The sequence below is a fragment of the Filicampus tigris genome, chromosome 3 (genome assembly GCF_054856515.1).
Source record: "Filicampus tigris isolate MCC_2025a chromosome 3, RoL_Ftig_1.0, whole genome shotgun sequence".
In the NCBI taxonomy this organism is placed as follows: Eukaryota; Metazoa; Chordata; class Actinopteri; order Syngnathiformes; family Syngnathidae; genus Filicampus; species Filicampus tigris.
This window is the reverse complement of record NC_141219.1, coordinates 13659207-13678803: the sequence shown is the minus strand read 5'-3', so window position 1 is coordinate 13678803 and position 19597 is coordinate 13659207. Positions and strand designations below refer to the sequence as shown.

At 40.4% G+C, this 19597-nt stretch overlaps 4 protein-coding genes across 4 annotated transcripts; 3 read left to right on the top strand and 1 right to left on the bottom strand.

Annotated features, from left to right (window-relative positions):
• Positions 1-119: 119 nt before the first annotated feature.
• psmb1 (proteasome 20S subunit beta 1) lies at positions 120-2404 on the top strand. Its single transcript, XM_086025602.1, has 6 exons — positions 120-351; positions 670-777; positions 893-974; positions 1085-1214; positions 1322-1428; positions 1857-2404. Exons 1-6 carry the CDS (start codon positions 251-253, stop codon positions 2040-2042), a joined length of 714 nt encoding a protein of 237 aa, XP_085881728.1. The 5' UTR covers positions 120-250; the 3' UTR covers positions 2043-2404.
• A 358-nt stretch (positions 2405-2762) lies between these two features.
• LOC147149979 (THAP domain-containing protein 6-like) lies at positions 2763-6153 on the bottom strand. Its single transcript, XM_086025380.1, has 4 exons — positions 5887-6153; positions 4074-4272; positions 3569-3697; positions 2763-3454 (listed from the first exon to the last, which is right to left on the bottom strand). Exons 1-4 carry the CDS (start codon positions 5964-5966, stop codon positions 3278-3280), a joined length of 585 nt encoding a protein of 194 aa, XP_085881506.1. The 5' UTR covers positions 5967-6153; the 3' UTR covers positions 2763-3277.
• Positions 5942-10005, top strand: mpc1 (mitochondrial pyruvate carrier 1). Its single transcript, XM_086025381.1, has 4 exons — positions 5942-6349; positions 7846-7942; positions 9042-9174; positions 9348-10005. Exons 1-4 carry the CDS (start codon positions 6275-6277, stop codon positions 9367-9369), a joined length of 327 nt encoding a protein of 108 aa, XP_085881507.1. The 5' UTR covers positions 5942-6274; the 3' UTR covers positions 9370-10005.
• Positions 10006-11276: 1271 nt separating this feature from the next.
• Positions 11277-18594, top strand: kifbp (kinesin family binding protein). The gene is made up of 13 exons (XM_086025379.1): positions 11277-11767; positions 12327-12425; positions 12486-12565; positions 12648-12706; positions 12902-13026; positions 13183-13276; positions 14028-14140; positions 14257-14406; positions 14612-14686; positions 15046-15208; positions 15294-15468; positions 16380-16565; positions 16991-18594. The coding sequence occupies exons 1-13, from the start codon at positions 11312-11314 to the stop codon at positions 17127-17129; spliced, it is 1914 nt and encodes a 637-aa protein (XP_085881505.1). The 5' UTR covers positions 11277-11311; the 3' UTR covers positions 17130-18594.
• The last annotated feature ends 1003 nt before the right edge of the window (positions 18595-19597 follow it).

Genomic DNA, 19597 nt, shown 5'->3' with positions numbered 1-19597 from the left:
TTTTTAGTCATCTCGTATACAAAGTATATATTTTTTGGTGAACAGATAACTACAATTTCCTGATTCACAGAACATTGGCTATTTTTTAAGATAACTGGATGTCATGGCATGTCATCGTGCAGCCAGGGAGGGCGCCCGCGTACTTCAGCCAACTGGAATGCATCCCTTGAAGAAGAAGCTGCCATATTACCGTGATACAGCGACTTTAGAAGGCAAGCAAAGGATTTTTTTTGTATTCCTTTAAAAAAAAATGCTCTCGGTTCAAGATTTTAGAAGCCCTGGTAAGATGAAGGACTATCATTACACGGGTCCAGTGGAGCACCGCTTCTCACCATATACGTTCAACGGCGGGTAAGTTTACTTTTCAACTGCTCGCTTGTTAGCCTGCTAGCTAACGTTTTACATCGCAAGTGAATGACCAGCTAATGTTTTTGACTTGACGATTGATTATTATTGCGATACACGCCTGTGACTTCAACTTTTTTTTTCCGAAGACACCACAGTGGCAGAACGTGGTTTTCATATGGCAAACCTTTGTACAATTGTTTCACTTTCGAATATCGCCGTTGTTGTTAGCATTACAATGCAGTTACTTATTTATTAGTCATGAAAAGAGTTACCCAAAAAAATGGATGACTATATGAAGAAATGTAATACATATGTTTACAGGACTGTACTTGCGCTGGCTGGGGAAGACTTTTCCGTCGTAGCTTCAGACACCAGGCTGAGTGAGGGCTACGCAATCCACAGCAGAGAGTCTCCAAAATGCTACAAATTGTAATCTTCACTTCCCCTGTAGTACTGTTGATAAAGAATCACAGTAAATCAATTTTATAGTGTGTCTTCACCATGCAAATTTTTTTAATTTGTATTATCATCCTGTCGCTTCTAGGACAGACACAACTGTAATTGGCTGCAGTGGCTTCCATGGTGACTGCCTGACACTGACAAAAATCATTGATGCCAGACTCAAGGTGGGCAACTTGAATGGGTATCTTGTACTTTGGCTGAATATCTGATATTCTGTAGAAAATGTGCTTTTAGTAGAACTGTATACAAGTGATGGACTTTTATTTTCTCTCAGATGTACAAACACTCAAACAATAAGACCATGACGTGCGGCGCCATTGCTGCCATGTTGTCCACTATCTTGTATGGCAGGAGGTTCTTCCCCTACTACGTTTACAATATCATTGGAGGTCTTGATGATGAGGGTAAGTGGGGGCTAACACTTACGCCATGTTTTTAAATTCATAAGTGTTCCAAAATCTTGAGCCTGTTCCTGATACATTGGTGACAAAAATTGTAATGTGTAATTTAGGCAAGGGCGCTGTCTACAGTTTTGACCCAATAGGATCCTACCAGCGGAACAGCTACATGGCTGGAGGATCAGCTAGTGCCATGCTGCAACCACTACTAGACAACCAGGTACACGCCATGACCTTACTGCCAAATAGGGCTGAAAGAATTGATCGTATAACTCGAATAATTTTATTACAAGAAAGTTGCCACTCACTAATGGTTAGCCAGTTGACAGCCAGCCACTAAACCTGAGCTCACAATAGCAAACTTTACACCCTCATTCACTGACTCCCACGTCACTCACCAGGCCGGAGCACACCTTTTAAAAGCTACACATACAGACCAAGCCATATTGTAGTGTCTATACCAGGACCACAGAATTACCTGCACCTCACATGTTTGTTTGGTTGTTTAATCATGGAAAATCATTTTTATTGTATTAATCGACATTATAACCGGTAGACTAATCAATTCTGAAAATATTTAATAGCTGAAGCCCAACTGTCAAGTGTACGCATTGCTGCATTGTACTGACCCACATGCCTTCTTCCCAGATTGGTTTCAAGAACATGGAAGGTGTATCACCCATTCCTCTGAGCCGCGAGAAGTCAGTTCAGCTGGTCAAAGATGTTTTCATCTCGGCCGCAGAAAGAGATGTTTACACCGGGGATGCCCTTCAGATCTGCATCATCACGAAGGAGGGAATCACAGAGGAGACTGTCACGCTGAGGAAGGACTGAAGAAGACATTGGTTGTTCCTTCTTTGCCTTCTTTCTGCTACTCGTACATCTTTTCACATTAACTCTGCTTATTTGGTTGCTTGACTGCAGATGGTGTCAAACAGGATTGTTGATCCAAATATTAAGGAACTTCTTTTTTTAACCAGGAAACCCATTATTCCATTTTTTTATACCAGTAATTATCTGTACTTTTTTTTTTCTCTCAAGTTAATTTGTCCCTTCATTTTTCCTGTTATCAGAACCAAGATCCTTCATCAGCACTCCTGTAATTAGAAATCTGCCCTGAAAAGTTCCCATTCTGAAAAACAACATATTATTCTTTTTACATTCTCAATAAATGTAAAGAATTTGGGGAATAAAAAGTGTTTCTTGTTCTGTTGCACAATTAGCCATAACTTCAATCCCATGTGTAAAAAAAAAAAAAAAAAAAGGAAAAATTTAAATTCCACTGAATTTAACAAGGCTAGTTCCCATTAAAGTTAGATGTTAAGAATTGCACATTTTCAGACAATTTAAGATAATTGTTTGTTTCACCAACGAATAGCTATGTTGCTTGAAAAAAAACCCCTCACATTTATGCAAAGCTTTTGTCCATATACACCAGCCATAAAGAAAAGGTTTTACCAATTTCGGCTTCAACCCATCATGTAATCAACACATACTTGTTAGCGTAGCCTTATTTTTAAGAACGGATGCAATGCAAGTCATCAAGACTGGTGGTTCACTTTACCAGTGTTTTTCAAACTTTATTGAGCAAAGGCACATATTTTACATTTTTAAAGCAACAACGTGAAGTACCGGTAGCCTATATACAGTACACTGAAAAAAATGTTGATTTAATCTCAGTGTCCCCAGCTATTTGGTGGAGTGGAAGAGCATTTAATTGTTCTGCCTGTCACTATACGTCACTGGCGTAGATAGATGAACAAAGATACATTAAACCACACCATAAGGGGAAATTGGATCATTTCCTACAGCTTAACTGATGGTCTCTCATGGCACCTAATCTACAGTGGTTGGGAATCACGGCTCGATACAAAACCTGGAAAACCAACCACCCTGGTTTCCATTGCACCAATTTCTTCTTGGTGTGACCACAGACTCCCGTGCTCAAGGACAGTGGCAGCCACCTCTCATCACCTGAACAGTGCCATCTGAGGGAATCACCAACCCACCATTATTTTTTTTCTCAGGTCCAACGATGGTAGTTCTTGCTGAACGGGGCTTTTATAGGTTCAGGCACAAGGCTCACATAGTGACTTGTGCAGTACAGCCATAAGAGTGTTTCTTGCCCTTCGTTCTCGCACCAGCGCGTTTCTCTTCTGCTTCTCCAGGCTCCACAATCTGGCTGCAGCCGCACTGAATTTGGCCTTTAGAGCAGCGGGAGAATTGGGTAATGAATAGTTGTGGTCCTGGTAAAAAAAAAGAAAAATTAGTGGTTTGCCACCGGTTTTATGTAATTTTTAAATCCTGCAATCCAGCCCATCAGTTTTTTGAGTCTTAGTAAGTACAAATACTGTACTCACAAGGGCAATATTGAACCGAGGTTTCTTTTTGGTGACTTTCTGAGGGATGATGGGTAATGGTAGGCTCTCCTTAGCTTTGATTGAGGTTTTTGTGGTTCTTATGGTGCCTGTGGTTCTTTTTTCTTCATGCTAAAGAAAAAAAAAAGAAATATAGATTTAGATAAATCTTTATCAATCCCCAATTATTCTTTTGTCATGTATCAACTACTTGTAAGTCAAGGTTTCATCAAAAGGGTTGTGAAAACATTAAATTATATTAATTAATTTAATTTAAATTTATTAAGGTCGAATTCTTGCCCAGTGCTGCTTTAATCACACAAAGTATCAATATCCAAAAAAAAAAAGCCCAAAAAGTATTGGGTATGGAATCAAACTTGTCTGGTAAAAAATTGTGCACTGCATCACTGTGGGTGATCTATACAGTAACAGAAAAAGTGTAAATATTCATGAAAAGAATGAAATGCAATAAAAACTAAGTACAGTAGTTGCATGCTTGTAAACCTACCGGTATTTGTCGAGGACGATCTGGAAAATTAAACAATGATGGAATGACGCCCACTCTAATACGGCAAATCTGCCCAGTCTTGTCAAACTCATGACTTTTAAAATGTTGACTGCAGAGCACAGATTCATCACTCGCAGTAAAATCCCTCCTCCTCATAGCTTTTTCCCACAGTCTCCTCATCTCATCGTCTCTGGGAAACCTAAACGGAGAAAGAAAAGTAGACAGAGCAGTAAATAAGTCTCCAAACAATAACAGATTAAAAAAGAAATCATTCTGATAAATAAAGGACAAAGAACCTAATGAAGCAATATACTGGAAATTAAAGGCATTTTGTTCTGCTTCATGTTTATTTTTCCAAAAAGCTTGTTCACTGCTGTTTGCTCCAAAAACGGTATTGTGAGGGAAACCAACCAATGCTCTACTGATGACTGAAGCAGTGATTCTAAACTGGTCGGTCAAGAGTTGGAACCCCAAAATGGGTCGCGGGCAGATAGTAAGAAATTACATATATTCTTATTTTGGATTTTCTGCTACAGTCAGAGGCGTACCAAGTTCCCACATGGAACATTATTAGGTAAGCGACAGGAAGTGTAGATGCCTCACGCTTTAGCGACTAATTTACTCTAAACAAATACAGTTCAGCTCAGCCTCTGGCTAGCAGACATCATGGCGAGCGATACGCTTTTGCCGGTACGTATAGCAAAATAATTTTAGACAACTTTTGAAAATGTAACAGACTATACATGTTTCATCAGTGGCTATTTTAAAACGACATGTTCTTTATTGCTTTTAACGTCTATAGAATATGGTCGCAACCGTGCAATAAAAAGAAACTGCGGGTTGCAGAATGACAACAGTTGAGAACCACTGGACCAAATAATGGGAAACGCTCAAAACACTTAATCACTTTATATTTATTGTGAAAGAAGAGCACACTTTATGTTTTGGTCGTTTTGGTGCCTATATTGAATATTTCTTTTGAAATATTCCCTGCTTAAAAAAAACTGCAGGATTTGGTTGTATATTCCAGCAAGAGCAAAACAGGAGCAGTAGCAAAAGCAAAACAAAAACAAAAAACACGCAAGATTCCAACAGTCAAACATTCGGTCACTGGCCAATCCGCTCCACCTACAGAGCCAAAGCCACCCAGCGACACCAACATGCTGTTGTTGCCCTGCTGGTAGCTGCAGCGCGGCGACACCAGCAAAACCAGCTGTTGACCGGCTATCACCAGCTCCTGGCTGGGCCCCGGTAACATGTTGGTCCTGCTGGGCGGCTACGGCCCAGTGACCGAAGGTTTGGTCATACGAAGCCTGGCTTTTTTGGTCTGCTTTTGCTTCTGTTTTGCTTTTGCTAGTAATACCAGCAAGACCAGCACGAAAACACAACAAAACCATGCTGGTCTATGCTGTTTTTTGTGTGTGTGTTTTTTAAACAGCTGCTCTAATATGGCTGGCTAAAATGAAGAATTCTCCTTCGAAAACGCCTGGTAGAGAATGAGTTAATCGTGTGGCCTTTTGGAAGCCAAGCTACAAGCTCGCGTGTTTTGCTAGACTCTTCCACTCGAAAAGTCGAAGTCAGACTAGCGGTGCCGCCACAACGATCGTTAATATTTCGGCATTACGGTAACACGCCGCCATTGCGCTACGGGGGCCAATTTCAAAATAAAGGCTAAACAAATAAATACACGGACATCATCGCCTTGGATTTAAAACAATTAGCAAAACGATATTTACGTTGCAAAGCAACTCTCATATATTGGAAGCACTCAAGATTTAATAATGAAACAAGAGCAAAAAAAAACAGTTCTTACTTATGAAAGGTTATTCCCTGTTTCCTTGATTCGGCAGTTCGGCGTTGTGTGCAACCGATTGCAGCACAATGTGCTGGCATCCTTGTTAATGTTTTATTTTTGTGAAGTCACGGAACGCCTGTAGCCTTGCCCCTACTAGCTTAGCCTGGCCGTAAGCACGAAGCTCAAAAGAAAAAGAACGTGTTGTGTCTGCCTTGCTGGCAAATGGTAGAATGCTGCCGTCAAGCCTTTTCTTTGCGACAGTGTAGTAAAGCGAAAAGTTGCAGTGTTGGTGGTTGGTGGAAATTTGACCGAGCGTCCTCTAGTCTGCTCATTCCGCAGCTCATCGCCCTTCAACACACATTTCACCATCTTCCGGTCATATTAGACCGTTGCGAAGTGTTAAATCATGGCTGGGACGATTGCACGCAAAGCTATAGACCACCTGAAGAGCAAAGAATTCAGGGAATATTTGATGAGGTATGTAACAAAAGCTATGAGCAGATGTGCTAATGTAGCCACCTAGCTGAGTGTCGTTCACAAGTGACAGCCAGCCAGTAATGTTAGCAAATGTTTAACTGACAGTTGTCTTTGATCGGAAAATTATTGATTGTGAAGTATTTGCATGCTATTTTCCATTCAACTGTGAAGGACCAAACACGTTTGGGGTTTCTAACTACGGTTTCTATCTGGTTTAAAATTGTAGGACAGCACAATCTGGAACAACTAGTATCTCAGTGCAGTATTCACTGAAAAAAGTGAACCCAGATTACAACTACATTTTCGTTGACTGTTTATGTTGCCAAGACAGGTATTCAGCTCATTTGAAATTATGCATACCTACATGTGCGTCAAGTTTTAAATTGTAAATCAACGCACTCATTATAATCCCTCAAGGAGAAATTCAACTCACGCTCTGCTGTACTGTATATTTGTGTTGCACACAACACAGGCAACCAGATCACACTCATACAGGCAAACAGTACTGCATCTCTTGGGTTAATGCTAGCGCACAATGCGAAACGCCATAGATGTGCTAACAAAACTTCTTAAATGCCCCATTGTTTTAACTGTTTAAGCAACACATATTTGAACAAAAGCAGTGTTTGTTTTATGGGGGTTGGTAGGGATTACTAGTATTTTAATTGATTTAAATTGGACAAGATGACTTTGAGAGACAAGTTTTTCCGGTTGCGAGCCTGGTCACAGAATGAATTAAACTCACAATTGAATGCGCCGCTGTAGTTAAAGTTTTATATTTTTGTCCGCAGTGGGACTCGAATCGTGACCCCCTCAGTTCCAAAGTCCAAGTCCTACATAGAACAACATATTCTTGTAATGAATTTTTTTGGGGTTGACTTTTCCTTTAAACCTCTTGGAAATAGAAAACCGGAATTCAAAACAGTTTCAACCCAAAATAGTGGTGTGATCCAATCTACAGTATAACCAGACGTGTGGACTACTTGAATTAGATAACGTAGTAGTCCCAAAATTGAGAAATTTTCATCGTTTTAGCAGCAACGGCGGTTACAAGGAACATGAAAGAAAGAAATCGCAAGCAAGGAGGACACAGAAATGTAGGCTACCTATTGTATGTGCTCAAACACATCAACACATGGCACACTCTGTGGAACCTTATTTAACTAACCTATTGACCTTATTTGTTTGACTTTTATTTTTTCTCTTCCATGCGGCCCTGAATATTGAAAAACACTCACCAGTACAGTAAGTCTTATTTATTTTTATCGAACTGTCTACGGCACTATTGCCTTCCCATAATCTGCTCATAATGAGAGCATATTGGGTGTAGTTTTACAGTAGAAATGTATTCTAAATGTAGTTTTATATATTTTAACAGCAGTAATATAATCGATTATTATTAAAATGACTATTATTTGAGTTCTGCTTTTTAATCATTTGAGTGTATGACAATGTTTATTTTTTTAAATTCCCTTCTTTTGTGTGCGTGGGTGCTTACAGCATTTCTGGGGTCCAGTAGCAAACTGGGGTCTCCCTATTGCCGCCTTCAGTGACATGAAAAAGAGCCCCGAGATCATCAGTGGCAGGATGACCTTCGGTGAGACTCATGCACACACTGTACAGTATGCTGCATGGCTTACTTTTGTTATATCTTACAGGGGAGACTCTAAAGTAGAATTCACTTATGTATAAAGGGCTGGGCAATTAAGTGATTTTATGGATCCATTTAAGTTTTTTTTTTTTTTTCATGGATTGTTTTTTGGGGTGGTTTCTGTATTTCAAAGCACATCCTTGCTGACATTCATTGTTGACAATAACAACATGGCTGCACACAGGGAGGAGCTAGATTGCCAAAGCACAATCTACCAGCAGACAACATTTTCACATTGTTTACTGCATGACAAGAAAGGCTCTTAGCTTCTTAGCCATTGCGAAATGTCAATGGTGGTGCTAATGTATACATTGCAAAAGCAGTGATTTATCCACGTTGACAACTTTTGACCAGAGGTATGTGCTTTCAAGGCACAAATATTTTGCTGAGGTCATATTGTCCATGTGTACAACTCTATGTGAGAAATCTCAAAGGGTTAAGTTTGGACAACAGACATGGAGCAGCCGAGCCCTGTCGGTTGACGGCTCATTTCATGATGTTAAATTGCTTAGCATTTTAAATGTTAACTTATTAAAGATTGAGTGTACATTAGGAAGCACTTATTTTCACATTATCTTTAACAAAAATACTGTATTTCTGTGAAATCTGATGCAAGTTAATGCTATAGAAAAAAAAATGTTTGAAAGCTTGTTGGCTATATGACGAAATCCCAGAAGGGAAGCAAAGCCCAAAGAACAAAACTTGTTTTGAATAATTTCATTGTAATTCGCTTCTTGTCTATAAGCCAAGGGCGAAAAGTTGTTTGGATTTTTCTGTGAAAATTTTTTTTATCAGCCAACCCAAAGTAAAAATTGAGGTTATGTCACTGCCATAGGAGAAAAGACCTTCTTTTTAAACAGAGGGCCCCCTGTCATCTTTACATAACCGTGTTAGGTTGTATAATTATTAAGCTTGATTTTTTTTTTGTGTGTCCATTGATATTGCGGCTGCTACAGCACCTCGTCTGTGCCACTCTATGAATTGAATAACTTGAACAAGGCTATCAACTATTTTTTTGTGTTTGTGTGCTTCCTCCTCTTCTTAGCTCTGTGTTGTTACTCGCTGCTCTTCATGCGCTTTGCCTACAAAGTGCAACCACGCAACTGGCTGCTGTTTGCGTGCCATATGACCAACGAGTCTGCACAGCTGATTCAGGGCGGTCGTCTCATCAAGTATAAGTAAGCCCGTTTTGTATCTAAGCAGCCTTTTTGACGGAACCAAAATCGTTTGGAATTGTGCTGTTGTCAGGAAAAACATTAAATCATTGCCTGCTTGTGCTGCTCTATTCTACTCTAGAGGGGTCATTGTTATATGTATCAAGAAATAATTTCTCTCTGTTTTTGTATTTCAGTTTGGAGAAGAAGACATCTTAGTGACAAAGTAAAGTGTTTCCTGTTCCACCACACTGGCGAACGGAGGGCATGGACGTGTGCACTTACCTAATCACTGGAGGAATCGCTGTGTTTGCTGCCCCTCTCTAAATGATTGATCACCCACATGAAGTTATTTGCCACATTTTACAACACAAAACCGAGTATTTCCTTCGTATATTTGACGCTTGAATTTATATTCGCATTGTTGACCCTGAGTGAGTGTATAATCCACTTTGCACTCTAGATCCGACAGTTCCTGTGTAACATATTTTTTATTTGTATTGCTCTTTCACTATCTTATTGACAATTTTTCCCTGCTCAACTGAAGTTTGAAATTGGGTGACTAGGATCACTTTTAACAGAGTGAAGACACAAAGAAATAAATACTGTTACACATGTAAAGAAAAAATGCATTTGAATGTGGCAAAATGGTGACGCTGCCAGGAGGTGATAATTTCACTAGCAATATCCAGATTGTAGTCCCGCGTCTGTTTATGATGACCAACTGTACACTGTGTGGTACTTACTTTGTGTGTCTTTCGAAGTAATATATTATTTAACCAAATCAATACATCCCTCATTCATTATCTGATCCTTTGGGTTTGTAAAAATAAACTGGCTACAACCAACTTGAAATTACTTTACCCAGTGATTTATTTACATTTTAGTGGATTTTTACATGTTTGTTTATTCAAGTTACTGCTCTAAAATAGCGAGAATTGTTGTTACTTCCTGTGCATTTTAGGTTCACCCGGAAATTTTGCCGGAATGCAGAATACTGTATACCAAATGTTTTCTGAGTAGTGTATTTTACATTAAAAAGATGTCACAAAAGGTGTATACTGTACTGAAATAATGATCTCAGGGCAAGTTTATTTTGTCTTGATATGTAAAATGCTTTACATAAAAGCAAGATTTTCAAATCTATTCTTTGACTCACTGGAAGCCAATGTAGTGATTTGAGGACAGATGTGATGTGGTCCGGTTTCCTGGTGTTTGTACTAAGGACTCTGGCGGCAGCCTTTTGGATCCACTGCAGCTGCCTGATTTTTTTTATTTTTTACTGAGACCTGTGAGATGTGTAATTACCATTACAGTAATCTAGCCTACTGAAAATAAAAGCCTGAACAAGTTTTTCTGAGTCTGGTTGAGACAGAAAGCCATTAATTTGAGCTATGTTTTTCAGGTGGTAATAGGCAGATTTTGGAATGGCTTTTGAGTGGGTGTTGAAATTCAGGTCTGAGTCAATAATTACACCAAAAATTTGGATTGATTTGTTGCTTTCAATGACAGAGTTAAGAGTTCATCCACTCATTAATTTGATGAATACACTTACTTAATGAAAGTAAGGGACTACTGTATAGTCATGTGATGATGCTGAAATGTAAATTTGTGTGACATCTGCACAAGTATGATGAGATGTTGTGATGTTCCATAATCTGAGCAAGGGGCACCATGTAGATATTAAATAGAAGTGGTCCAAGATTGGACCCTTGTGTCACCCTGAATGTGATCTTTGTTCGCTCAGACTCATGGCTACCAATTGAGACAAAGTAGTCCCTATCCTTTATCTATCTCAGTTAAATTATTTTTCTCACAAATCTTACCTAATGTGATATCTGGGCCTTTTTCGTTCAATCATTCTGTTGGATGACTAGGTAAATACAGTTCACCTGTGAAGATTACGGTGCATTTTCGGTTCACCCTGAAAGTTCACAGAAAGTTCAGGTATATATGATAAACAATACGAACATTCATTTTAATAATTTCTCGAATGCGTGTTCCATGGATTAAAAAGGTTACGTCGTGTGAGTAACTGAAAATGACGTACAATGTTTGCGCGCACCATTTTTTTAATAGTGCGTAGCTTCTTTACTATTTCTACCAGTAGGTGTCAGTACTGCCACTTTTAGTCGGGTCACACCAAAACAAGAAAACAAACATGGCGTCCCTCAACAGTGACGAGTGGACAGCAATCTGCGATAAATTTACCAACGCTCAAAACTTCACTGAAGTCAAATCCCGAAACGACCCAGAAAATGACCCTTATCGCTCCAAGTACAAAGCCAGAGACCTCCTCTGGGAGATACACTGCTCGCTGAAGAGTTTCGAGGCCGGTGACGGGGAGGAAGACGGCGGGGCGCAGGGCGGCGACCAACGGCCGACCGAGCAGCCGGTGGACGGCCAGCTCGACGAAATGTTCGAGCGCGGCTTCGGCGGGGACTCGACCACCGGACAAAGCACCGCGAGGCTCGCGGCGGTGGAATATTACCTGGGCGTGAACCATGTGGACACGGAGGAGCTGTCGGCCGGCCAAGAGCACCTAATGAACTGCATTAAACTGCTGGAGAGATGCAGAGTGTCAACCGAAAATGTGTCACTATTCATCCATGTCCGGGTAAATTGCCTGGGAAGATGCTAGTTTTTGGCCGTTAAATGTTGTTGCTACATAACATCTTATTATTTATTCCAGCCTTTTCTTGTATAGCATTTCTCTTGGCTAACTGCTTCAAATATACTATGTATGTGGATGTTCGGTTTGTTGCCCAATAAGATTTCAGCTTCTAGCGCTGCCAAGCATCTATCTAATCTGCCCCGGGCCTTCAGAATCATTAGTGATGGCTAATGGAACTAAACTATTAGCAATGTCTGCTATACCCGTTTCTTTAACCAACCAAATTTAAAACTCACCTCACAGAGACAGCTGGCCCACAATAATGTTATTTTTTTTAGGTTCAACATTTCATTCGCCCCCACCACTCCCCCCAAAAAGGTACAGCACAAGTGTCTATAGCCCTGCTTAAATACCATCCATAATACTGAAATCTGTGACCGAGTCCAAAGTAAAGTAGATGTGTCATTCCAATTGTAGAGATTAGTATTTCTGCTCTCCTGACTCAAGAATGATTAAAAGGTGATAACCACTCATTTCTGCTCCTGTGTTTGTCTGATTCCAGAACCAACTTGGTATCCTCTGGGCAGGTCGGGGGGAGACTGAGATGGCGCAGGGATTCCTGGAAACGGCCGAGGCAATCTACCTGCGTTACATGAAGGAGGTAAGTATGATTGTGGTTCCACCATGAGAGCAATTCAAATAAAATAAAAATCATTTGCAGGATGGAAGTCCACCCACTGATCTGGTGGAGTATTTTACTACCAATGAGAAGCTGCTGACACATCAGGAAAAGAACAAAAAGTAGGTCTTTATTTGTAGCACAGCTATTCGCCGTTGCTCCTCTCTTCCCTTCCAGTTTTATATTCATCTCTTCTTTTCCCAGGTTTGAGCTGGCCTACACACATACTATGTACTACCTTGCTCAGGTCTATCAAAACCTTGGTGAGTCGTCTCTCATTTGACCTAAATGTTGAAAGAACTCAACGCTTCTGATCCATCACTGTACTATCATGATATTCAAAACATTGCCGCATGTTTCTAAAACTAACAATCATCACGTGTATCAGAATGCCTTATACTATATAAGGATAAGATTATTTTGTGTTGTGGAAAGTAACAACGCGAGTGTCTTGCCAGGGCAAACAGAGCGAGCTGCCACCTACTGCCACAGCACCCTGCAGAGACAGCTGCAGTTAGGTCAGTTCAGTCCAATTGAGTGGGCTCTCAATGCTGCTACGCTTTCACAGTATTATATCACAAAGGTGAGGCCCGGGCGGATGTGAATTGGTTGTTTCGAGGTTTCCAAGCTCATATTTGATTGATTGGTTTGTTTCACGTGTGTTATGTGATCCACAGTGCGCGCATAGTTGTCATCTTGCCGGTGCGAGTAACAAGGTTTGTGTGTGGTATATCCTCAGGGGCGATACATGGAGGGTAGACACTGCCTCTCAGCAGCCACCGTCATATCTGGATTAGCAGGAGAAGTTCCCTCTGAGGCTGCCGCGCAAGAGAGTGAGTGTTTGTGTTGATCATTTTGTCCAAAATGTTCACGTTTTTTCCTCAAGTCAGAGCATATTAGCCTCACACAAGCTGTTTCGTTCTGAGTCACTCAAAGTGTAAGGCAATCGTGTAGGCATGGCTGGGGATGGTAAAAATGGAGTATGATCCCGACCACTATTATGGAAAGCTGTTGTAGCATTTATTCGATATCCTTGATACCCAGCTTCAGGTCCATGTACAAGTATGCTCTTTGTTCGCCCTCGTAAGACAATTCAGCAAGCAACCGGGGACACTAGTAGGACAATTGTATCTCGCTAATCATGTAAAATGATCTATTTTATTAACGTAATTTAGCTGTTTGTTACAGTACAGCAGTATACGTACTTTTTCATGACCTCAATGTGTTGTTGGTTTATTGTAAATCATAAAATTAACTCATTCAGTACAAGGCATTTTCAGACCCTCTTTTAGCCTAATGTTTGGAAAAAAAAAAGATATAAATAAATTCCTGGGATTGAATGACTGGACTGTGAAAAGACATACAATACATCTTTGGGATTGAATGAGTTAAAACATTTTTTGAAATTTATTTCATATTAAATTAAATACATGTGTTTAAAAAAAAAAAAAAAAACTATACATACACAGGTTTTTTTACATCATCTATGAATGCCATGGCCCATCTGTTTGAACTCAAATACTGAAACTAACTTATGATCACTATTAAATAAATGGATCTAAAAGTCTCTTCCCACTCTTGCAGGTGAGATAGAGAGCGAGCGTCGGGATCAGCTGAGGCAGAAGAGAGCCGAGATAGCAAGATGCTGGATCAAATACTGTCTCATCCTCCTTGAGGATGCCAAGAAAGCGCTGGAGGTGCTGTCTTTGTTATTTCACAAGTCCAGGGATGCTGTGCAAACTAAATTGTGACGATTGTTTCTGCAGCGCACTCATCCGTCTCTTTGTGTGTGGTTGCTCTTCTGTGTGAGCAGGACAACATTGGGGAGCTGGATTCTGATCTTCAGGAGGAGTTGAAGAGGAATAGGATGCTGGAGGTGGAGGAAGAAGAAAAGGGCAGGAAGAGCGCTCTGTTGTTTGGCTCGGAGGACACTTTTGACTCGATCGCAAGCTTGGAGGAGAAGGTCAGCGCGCATACGTTCTCTTGTTACATTTACTAGTGTGACAGGTCCATGTTATTGATATTGTACCACAATATATATATCTACTTTTGTTGTGTCGTTTAAATATGTTGTGTTATAACAAGCGCACGAATTCAAGTTCAATTCAGTAGGATCAGTAGAATATCGGCACTGCAAATGATGATATTGTCCCATTTGGGATTTCCAGGTGAGCTGCTTGCTCCCGCTGGACTTCACAGAGGCCAGGAATGTATTTCTGGTGGGACAGAACTATGTCACACAGGTACTGCAAGATAATATGTGGTCGCTCACATTTTGGGTTAGATAGACGAGTTAAAAATAAGCGTGAGAATGGACCAAAGTCTGTTGTACGGTTGTTTGTGATTATTATAGAATAAAGTGGCGCCTTGACTTGCAAGTGATCCGACATTTTTTAAGATATGAGCTGTCGCTCAGCCGACTTTTTTTGGGGGGGGTTGACTTGCGATCAAAAATTTGACATGACAATCAATAGGACTTCAAACCGGATTTATCAAATCACTGGCAAATACATGTATGTGCAGAAAGTATTGGAAGCAGTGTGAAATTTTCATCAAAGCGTTCTTTTTTTTTCTGTGTGTGTGTGTTTGGGCCGCCTCTCAGGCTAAGGAGTACTTTCAGATGGACGGCTATGTGACGGACCACGTTGAGATCCTGCAGGATCACAGCGCCCTCTTCAGGTCTCTGGCCTTCTTTGAAGAGGACGTCGAGCGACGCTGCAAGATGCACAAACGACGTGTTGACATGCTGGAGACCATCTGCCTTGGTACTCTTCTCGCTTGAGTTGCATTTGCTGTGCTTTTCTGGGACAATTCATTTTGACAAAAATGCACATGCCTGCCTTTCTGTAGAACTGCACGCCCAGTACTACCTCATGATCCGCCGACAGTTGATGTTTGAGCTGGCCGAGACCTACAATGAAATGATGGACCTCAAGCTGACTCTGGCCAACAGACAGGCTGACGCGCAGTCTCTTGATAGCCACACCATAAAGAAATTCAACAGCCTCTGCTCGGCCTCCACCAAGTGAGTGTGCATTCAGCTATCGTGGATTTACTGCAGTTTCATCACGTCAGCCAAAGGCCTCACTCTAAACTTATATTTCCCACAGGCAGGAAGCAGTTCTTCATCACTGCTTTCCACATACAGAGAAACCCCACCTGTTAGTCGTTTGCTAGTCACAAATTCACCTTTTCATGTTTTTCCGATCCTTAACTATTCATTGAAGAATTATATATAATAACATTTTACAGTTAAGCTCAAGGGAAAAAAACACAAATCAAACAAAAAATATTCCACAAGTAGGGCTGCCGCTATCCTATATATTTTTTTAAAATGAGCATTCTACCGATCATCCCATTAATTAATCGAATAAACGGATAAAAATTGACTGCGTTATTAAACACAGTAACATGTACATGCAGGTATTATTTTTGTCCACCTGGGGTCGCCATCCTCAGGTTCTACTGTAGTATGTTGACTGATTCTGGCTTTAAATGAATAATGAGAGTGTAGTGTTGACTGCCTGTTAACTGGTTCTAACCAATCAGTCATACCGCTGTTGAAAGTCCTGGCGTGAGTTGGTGGGCATCGGCAGCACGTGTATAAATTTGCTTGAAATGTGTTTGTTTTTTTGTTTTTTTTAACTATTTGTTCAAACAACTGCACCAGCGGCTGCCTATCCTTGACGGCGTGCAGAGGTCATTGAATTATTTGAGTTTTCTATGACTCATACATGCAAAGCATTTGGTGGCATCTTGTGCTACATAAAATGCAACCAAAGCCCTGGTTGATAGGAAAGTAGTACTTGATGTTAAGGAAGTACAGTATGTTAAAGTGATGCATCTCAACTGAGTTTAAAGTTAGCCTTGGTTGTTTAGCGGAGGTTACAGAGATTCTTCGCCACGTCTATGTAAATCAAAGCCTCTTCTCTCCAGGTACTTCCAGATGTTCCTGGATTCTCTGCGCTCTCCAGAGGGGAAGCTTCCCGAGCACCTGGAGAAGGAGGTGCTCAGGCCGGCCCTGGTGGCCCGCTTCCGAGTGGCCCGACTGCACAGCCGCCTGATTTGCTCTCTCCCGCTCACACAGCTGGACAACCTCAACAACTCCCTGGAAAACTACAAGTATGTCCATACGCATTTGTTGCACACTTCATTTGATGCATCTGCACAATCCAAGGAGATGCAACAAGGGAGCCGCTGTCAAATCTTTGGCTCTGCAAAGATGATTAGAAATTGTCATAGACTATTCCATTCATTTATATCCTGTTAGATTTTTTTTTTTTTTTTAAAGAAGAAAAACTGTATAAATATATTTCGGGAAGTGTTTCATTTTTAATTGTGTTTGCTCTACCAAGTGGAGAAGTTGGCAACAAAACAACTGAAAATCTTCTCCAAAGTAATCATTGTTATCTTTTGATCTTGGCCTTGTGTATTGACTCTCTTGAGATTGTGCAAGTAGAGATTTTTACAGCGAATGATTTATGGACTCAGTAAACATCCCCAAATTCTTGATTATTATAATGAGCTGTATACCGCTTGTCTTCCAGATATGTCGTTCAGTACTGCGAAACCCACCCTGAAGCCGCCGCCGTTGTGGAGTCGGAGCTGGAGCTGAGTAAGGAGATGGTCGGCCTGCTTCCTCTTAAAATCAACCGCCTCAAAGCCAGGCTGGCTGCTAACAACTGAATTCGGGGCAATGCAGCTTTTGAATTTATCATTGATCGTTTGTGCCGTGTGAGCATGCTATGGTGCAGTCCAGTCAATGGTCACATGCAGAGAATTAATATTCCCTTCAATGCAACCTTGCACACATGTAAATTTAATGGGGACATTATTTGTTGTGGCTTGCCATTGGCCCAGCATTATGCGGGGACGGGATGAGGCCTGGTGCCTTGCACCAGAAATCTGATCATAAAATGAGATGATTCCACCATGGCAAGCCTGGGGACTGGTCCAAAATTAAGAAGAAAAAAAAGTCTCCTTTTCACTATAGCCTAACCTTTACAAATCATAGTGGTGGAAACTTTGCCACACCTTTACAGCTTAATGTATATAACTGGATGTATTTAAGTCTCCTTTTGTCATCATGATTATCAAAATTTAAATACAAAAAAAAAACTACACCAATTAATCAGTTGTCCGATTTATCAATATTAACCTTTTTCAAAAATAATAATCATCAGTCAGTTTTTTCAATTAAATGCCAATATATTCTTACTTTGTCATCAAACAGTCAATGCTTTTCAGTGTTCGCATCATTCAGAATGACCCCCTTGCGCCGTTTGTCTCCACTCAATCCATTAAGCATCTTTCCTGAAACAGTGATTCAATCCAGTTACCTCGGATGACCGCTTTGTTTGTGCTGGAGAAAGTCCCGAGCATGATATTGCTTTAAGAGAACAATCTTCTGCTTCTCACCATCAGCAACAAGTGGAGATGGAGAACAGTATATATTACATGTTCTTATATTCTCTGCGTATAATAACCAGCAGGGCAAACAGGTGAAAGAAAGTTTGGGGTAACTTCGAGTGGACACACTTTTCTTGACTGAAAACATCTTGTTCCTGGAAACCTTTGAAAAACTAGTAAGAAAAAGATTAGCTCCCATTTCAAAATGCAACTCTGTCAAAGATGATGTTTTACATCTCTTTCAACCCATCATTTTGTGGCAATGAAAATAAGTAGATGTGGGTTATTAAAGTGGAAGTCAACCCCTCAAAATGATTTGCAATAATATGTCCAAACATAATAATATGTCCAAACATGGCGTTCTGATTAAAAGGCATCATGCATAAATCAGGTTTTGCCAGTAACTTCTCTCATCATGTTGCTTCTATACTGCAATACCACTGTGGCCTAAATCTAAACGTAAATTCATCAGTTAAAAATATATGTAATGAATCAAATCAGTCCACGATGAATGAATTAATGTGCTCTTCTCTTACACATTGTCTTCTTATTGATGAATGACTTTGAGGGTCAAACACTATACTCCAGTGTCTTGTATTTATGTGATGCTCGGAGCAATGTCAAATATGTGAAAGCCTTCCTACATTTTGCCTTTTCAAACTTACATGATGTGTTTTCCCCGTCCTGATAGCATCACGTTAATGTACATAATGTATGCAATGGTATTAAATTATACACGCAATTACCATGGGTCTTTTCTGATGCAAATCTTATGAACTTTTTCTGTACCGCTTATCCTGTTCAGGGTTGCAGGCAGCTAGAGCCTCTCCCAGCCGACTTCAGCCGAGTGACAACTCGTTGTACAGTACATGTAGAGATTTATACTTCCATGCACATTGTGACTGACTGGAACTTGAACTCAGGTTGCCTGCACTCAACTACATCATTGATTTTTCCAATTGACCGGTAATTTTGTAATGCTTCAGTTTGCGATTGGACATCACGGACCTGTAGATCTATTTTATTTCACTACAGTGTTCTCCCACTAAATTGCAGATGTTTTTTTAGGGAACGCAGCTAAAGGTCAATATTAAAATGTCCAATGGTCTAAAAACTGTGACCCAGCTAAATAATTATAAAACCATTCATGTGACCTCTAACCTATCGAGCGCAATTGAATTTTGTAACTGAAATCATGTGATTGCATAAGTCTGCACAGCTGCTTCAAACCGATTTGGCCAGTCACATTTAAACTCATTTTAAATAGGAGTGATTCTGATTGGCCCCAAACAAAGTTAAGATGTTCTAGTTGGCTATTCCTCACCATGTCGGGCCCCAGTTCCAGTTGAAGAAATCCAGCCCCCCGAGCATGTTTGTTAGCCTGTCTATGGCATTTTGCTTTGTTTTTTAGCATTAAACTAAATAGACTTACCCAAGGCAAAGCTATGGGAAGATGTTTTTCTCTGTTTACATCTAGTTTGATAGTAAAATTGAACTTGGAGTGGCAGTGGAAAGCTTGAAGTCTCTTTTTTGAAGAATTGTTCTCGATCTGCCAAACTGCTGCTTGTGAAAGGTTCACTCCTACAGATATCATCAGGCCGATGGCTCGTATCTTTTTTTTTTTTTTTTAAGTCTGATCACTCATATCTCACGGAGGTGCTATATGTACTTTATCGGTTCTCGGCGGAATATATTGCAAAAGAGTCAGACAGGGCGTGAACAGGACCCATTTGACCGCACAGCGT

Bases quoted from the DNA above. Each gene is read 5' to 3' on its own strand.
- psmb1 (XM_086025602.1), top strand. From the start codon at position 251: ATGCTCTCGGTTCAAGATTTTAGAAGCCCTGGTAAGATGAAGGACTAT. The intron at 975-1,084 runs GTGGGCAACTTG...ATTTTCTCTCAG, and splicing joins TCATTGATGCCAGACTCAAG to ATGTACAAACACTCAAACAA. The intron at 1,215-1,321 runs GTAAGTGGGGGC...TGTGTAATTTAG, and splicing joins TGGAGGTCTTGATGATGAGG to GCAAGGGCGCTGTCTACAGT.
- LOC147149979 (XM_086025380.1), bottom strand. From the start codon at position 5,966: ATGCCAGCACATTGTGCTGCAATCGGTTGCACACAACGCCGAACTGCC. The intron at 4,273-5,886 runs GTAAGAACTGTT...TTCTCCGTTTAG, and splicing joins CAGGGAATAACCTTTCATAA to GTTTCCCAGAGACGATGAGA. The intron at 3,455-3,568 runs GTGAGTACAGTA...TTTTTTTACCAG, and splicing joins CTCGGTTCAATATTGCCCTT to GACCACAACTATTCATTACC.
- mpc1 (XM_086025381.1), top strand. From the start codon at position 6,275: ATGGCTGGGACGATTGCACGCAAAGCTATAGACCACCTGAAGAGCAAA. The intron at 6,350-7,845 runs GTAACAAAAGCT...GGGTGCTTACAG, and splicing joins GGGAATATTTGATGAGGTAT to CATTTCTGGGGTCCAGTAGC. The intron at 7,943-9,041 runs GTGAGACTCATG...TCCTCTTCTTAG, and splicing joins CAGTGGCAGGATGACCTTCG to CTCTGTGTTGTTACTCGCTG.
- kifbp (XM_086025379.1), top strand. From the start codon at position 11,312: ATGGCGTCCCTCAACAGTGACGAGTGGACAGCAATCTGCGATAAATTT. The intron at 11,768-12,326 runs GTAAATTGCCTG...GTCTGATTCCAG, and splicing joins CACTATTCATCCATGTCCGG to AACCAACTTGGTATCCTCTG. The intron at 12,426-12,485 runs GTAAGTATGATT...AATCATTTGCAG, and splicing joins ACCTGCGTTACATGAAGGAG to GATGGAAGTCCACCCACTGA.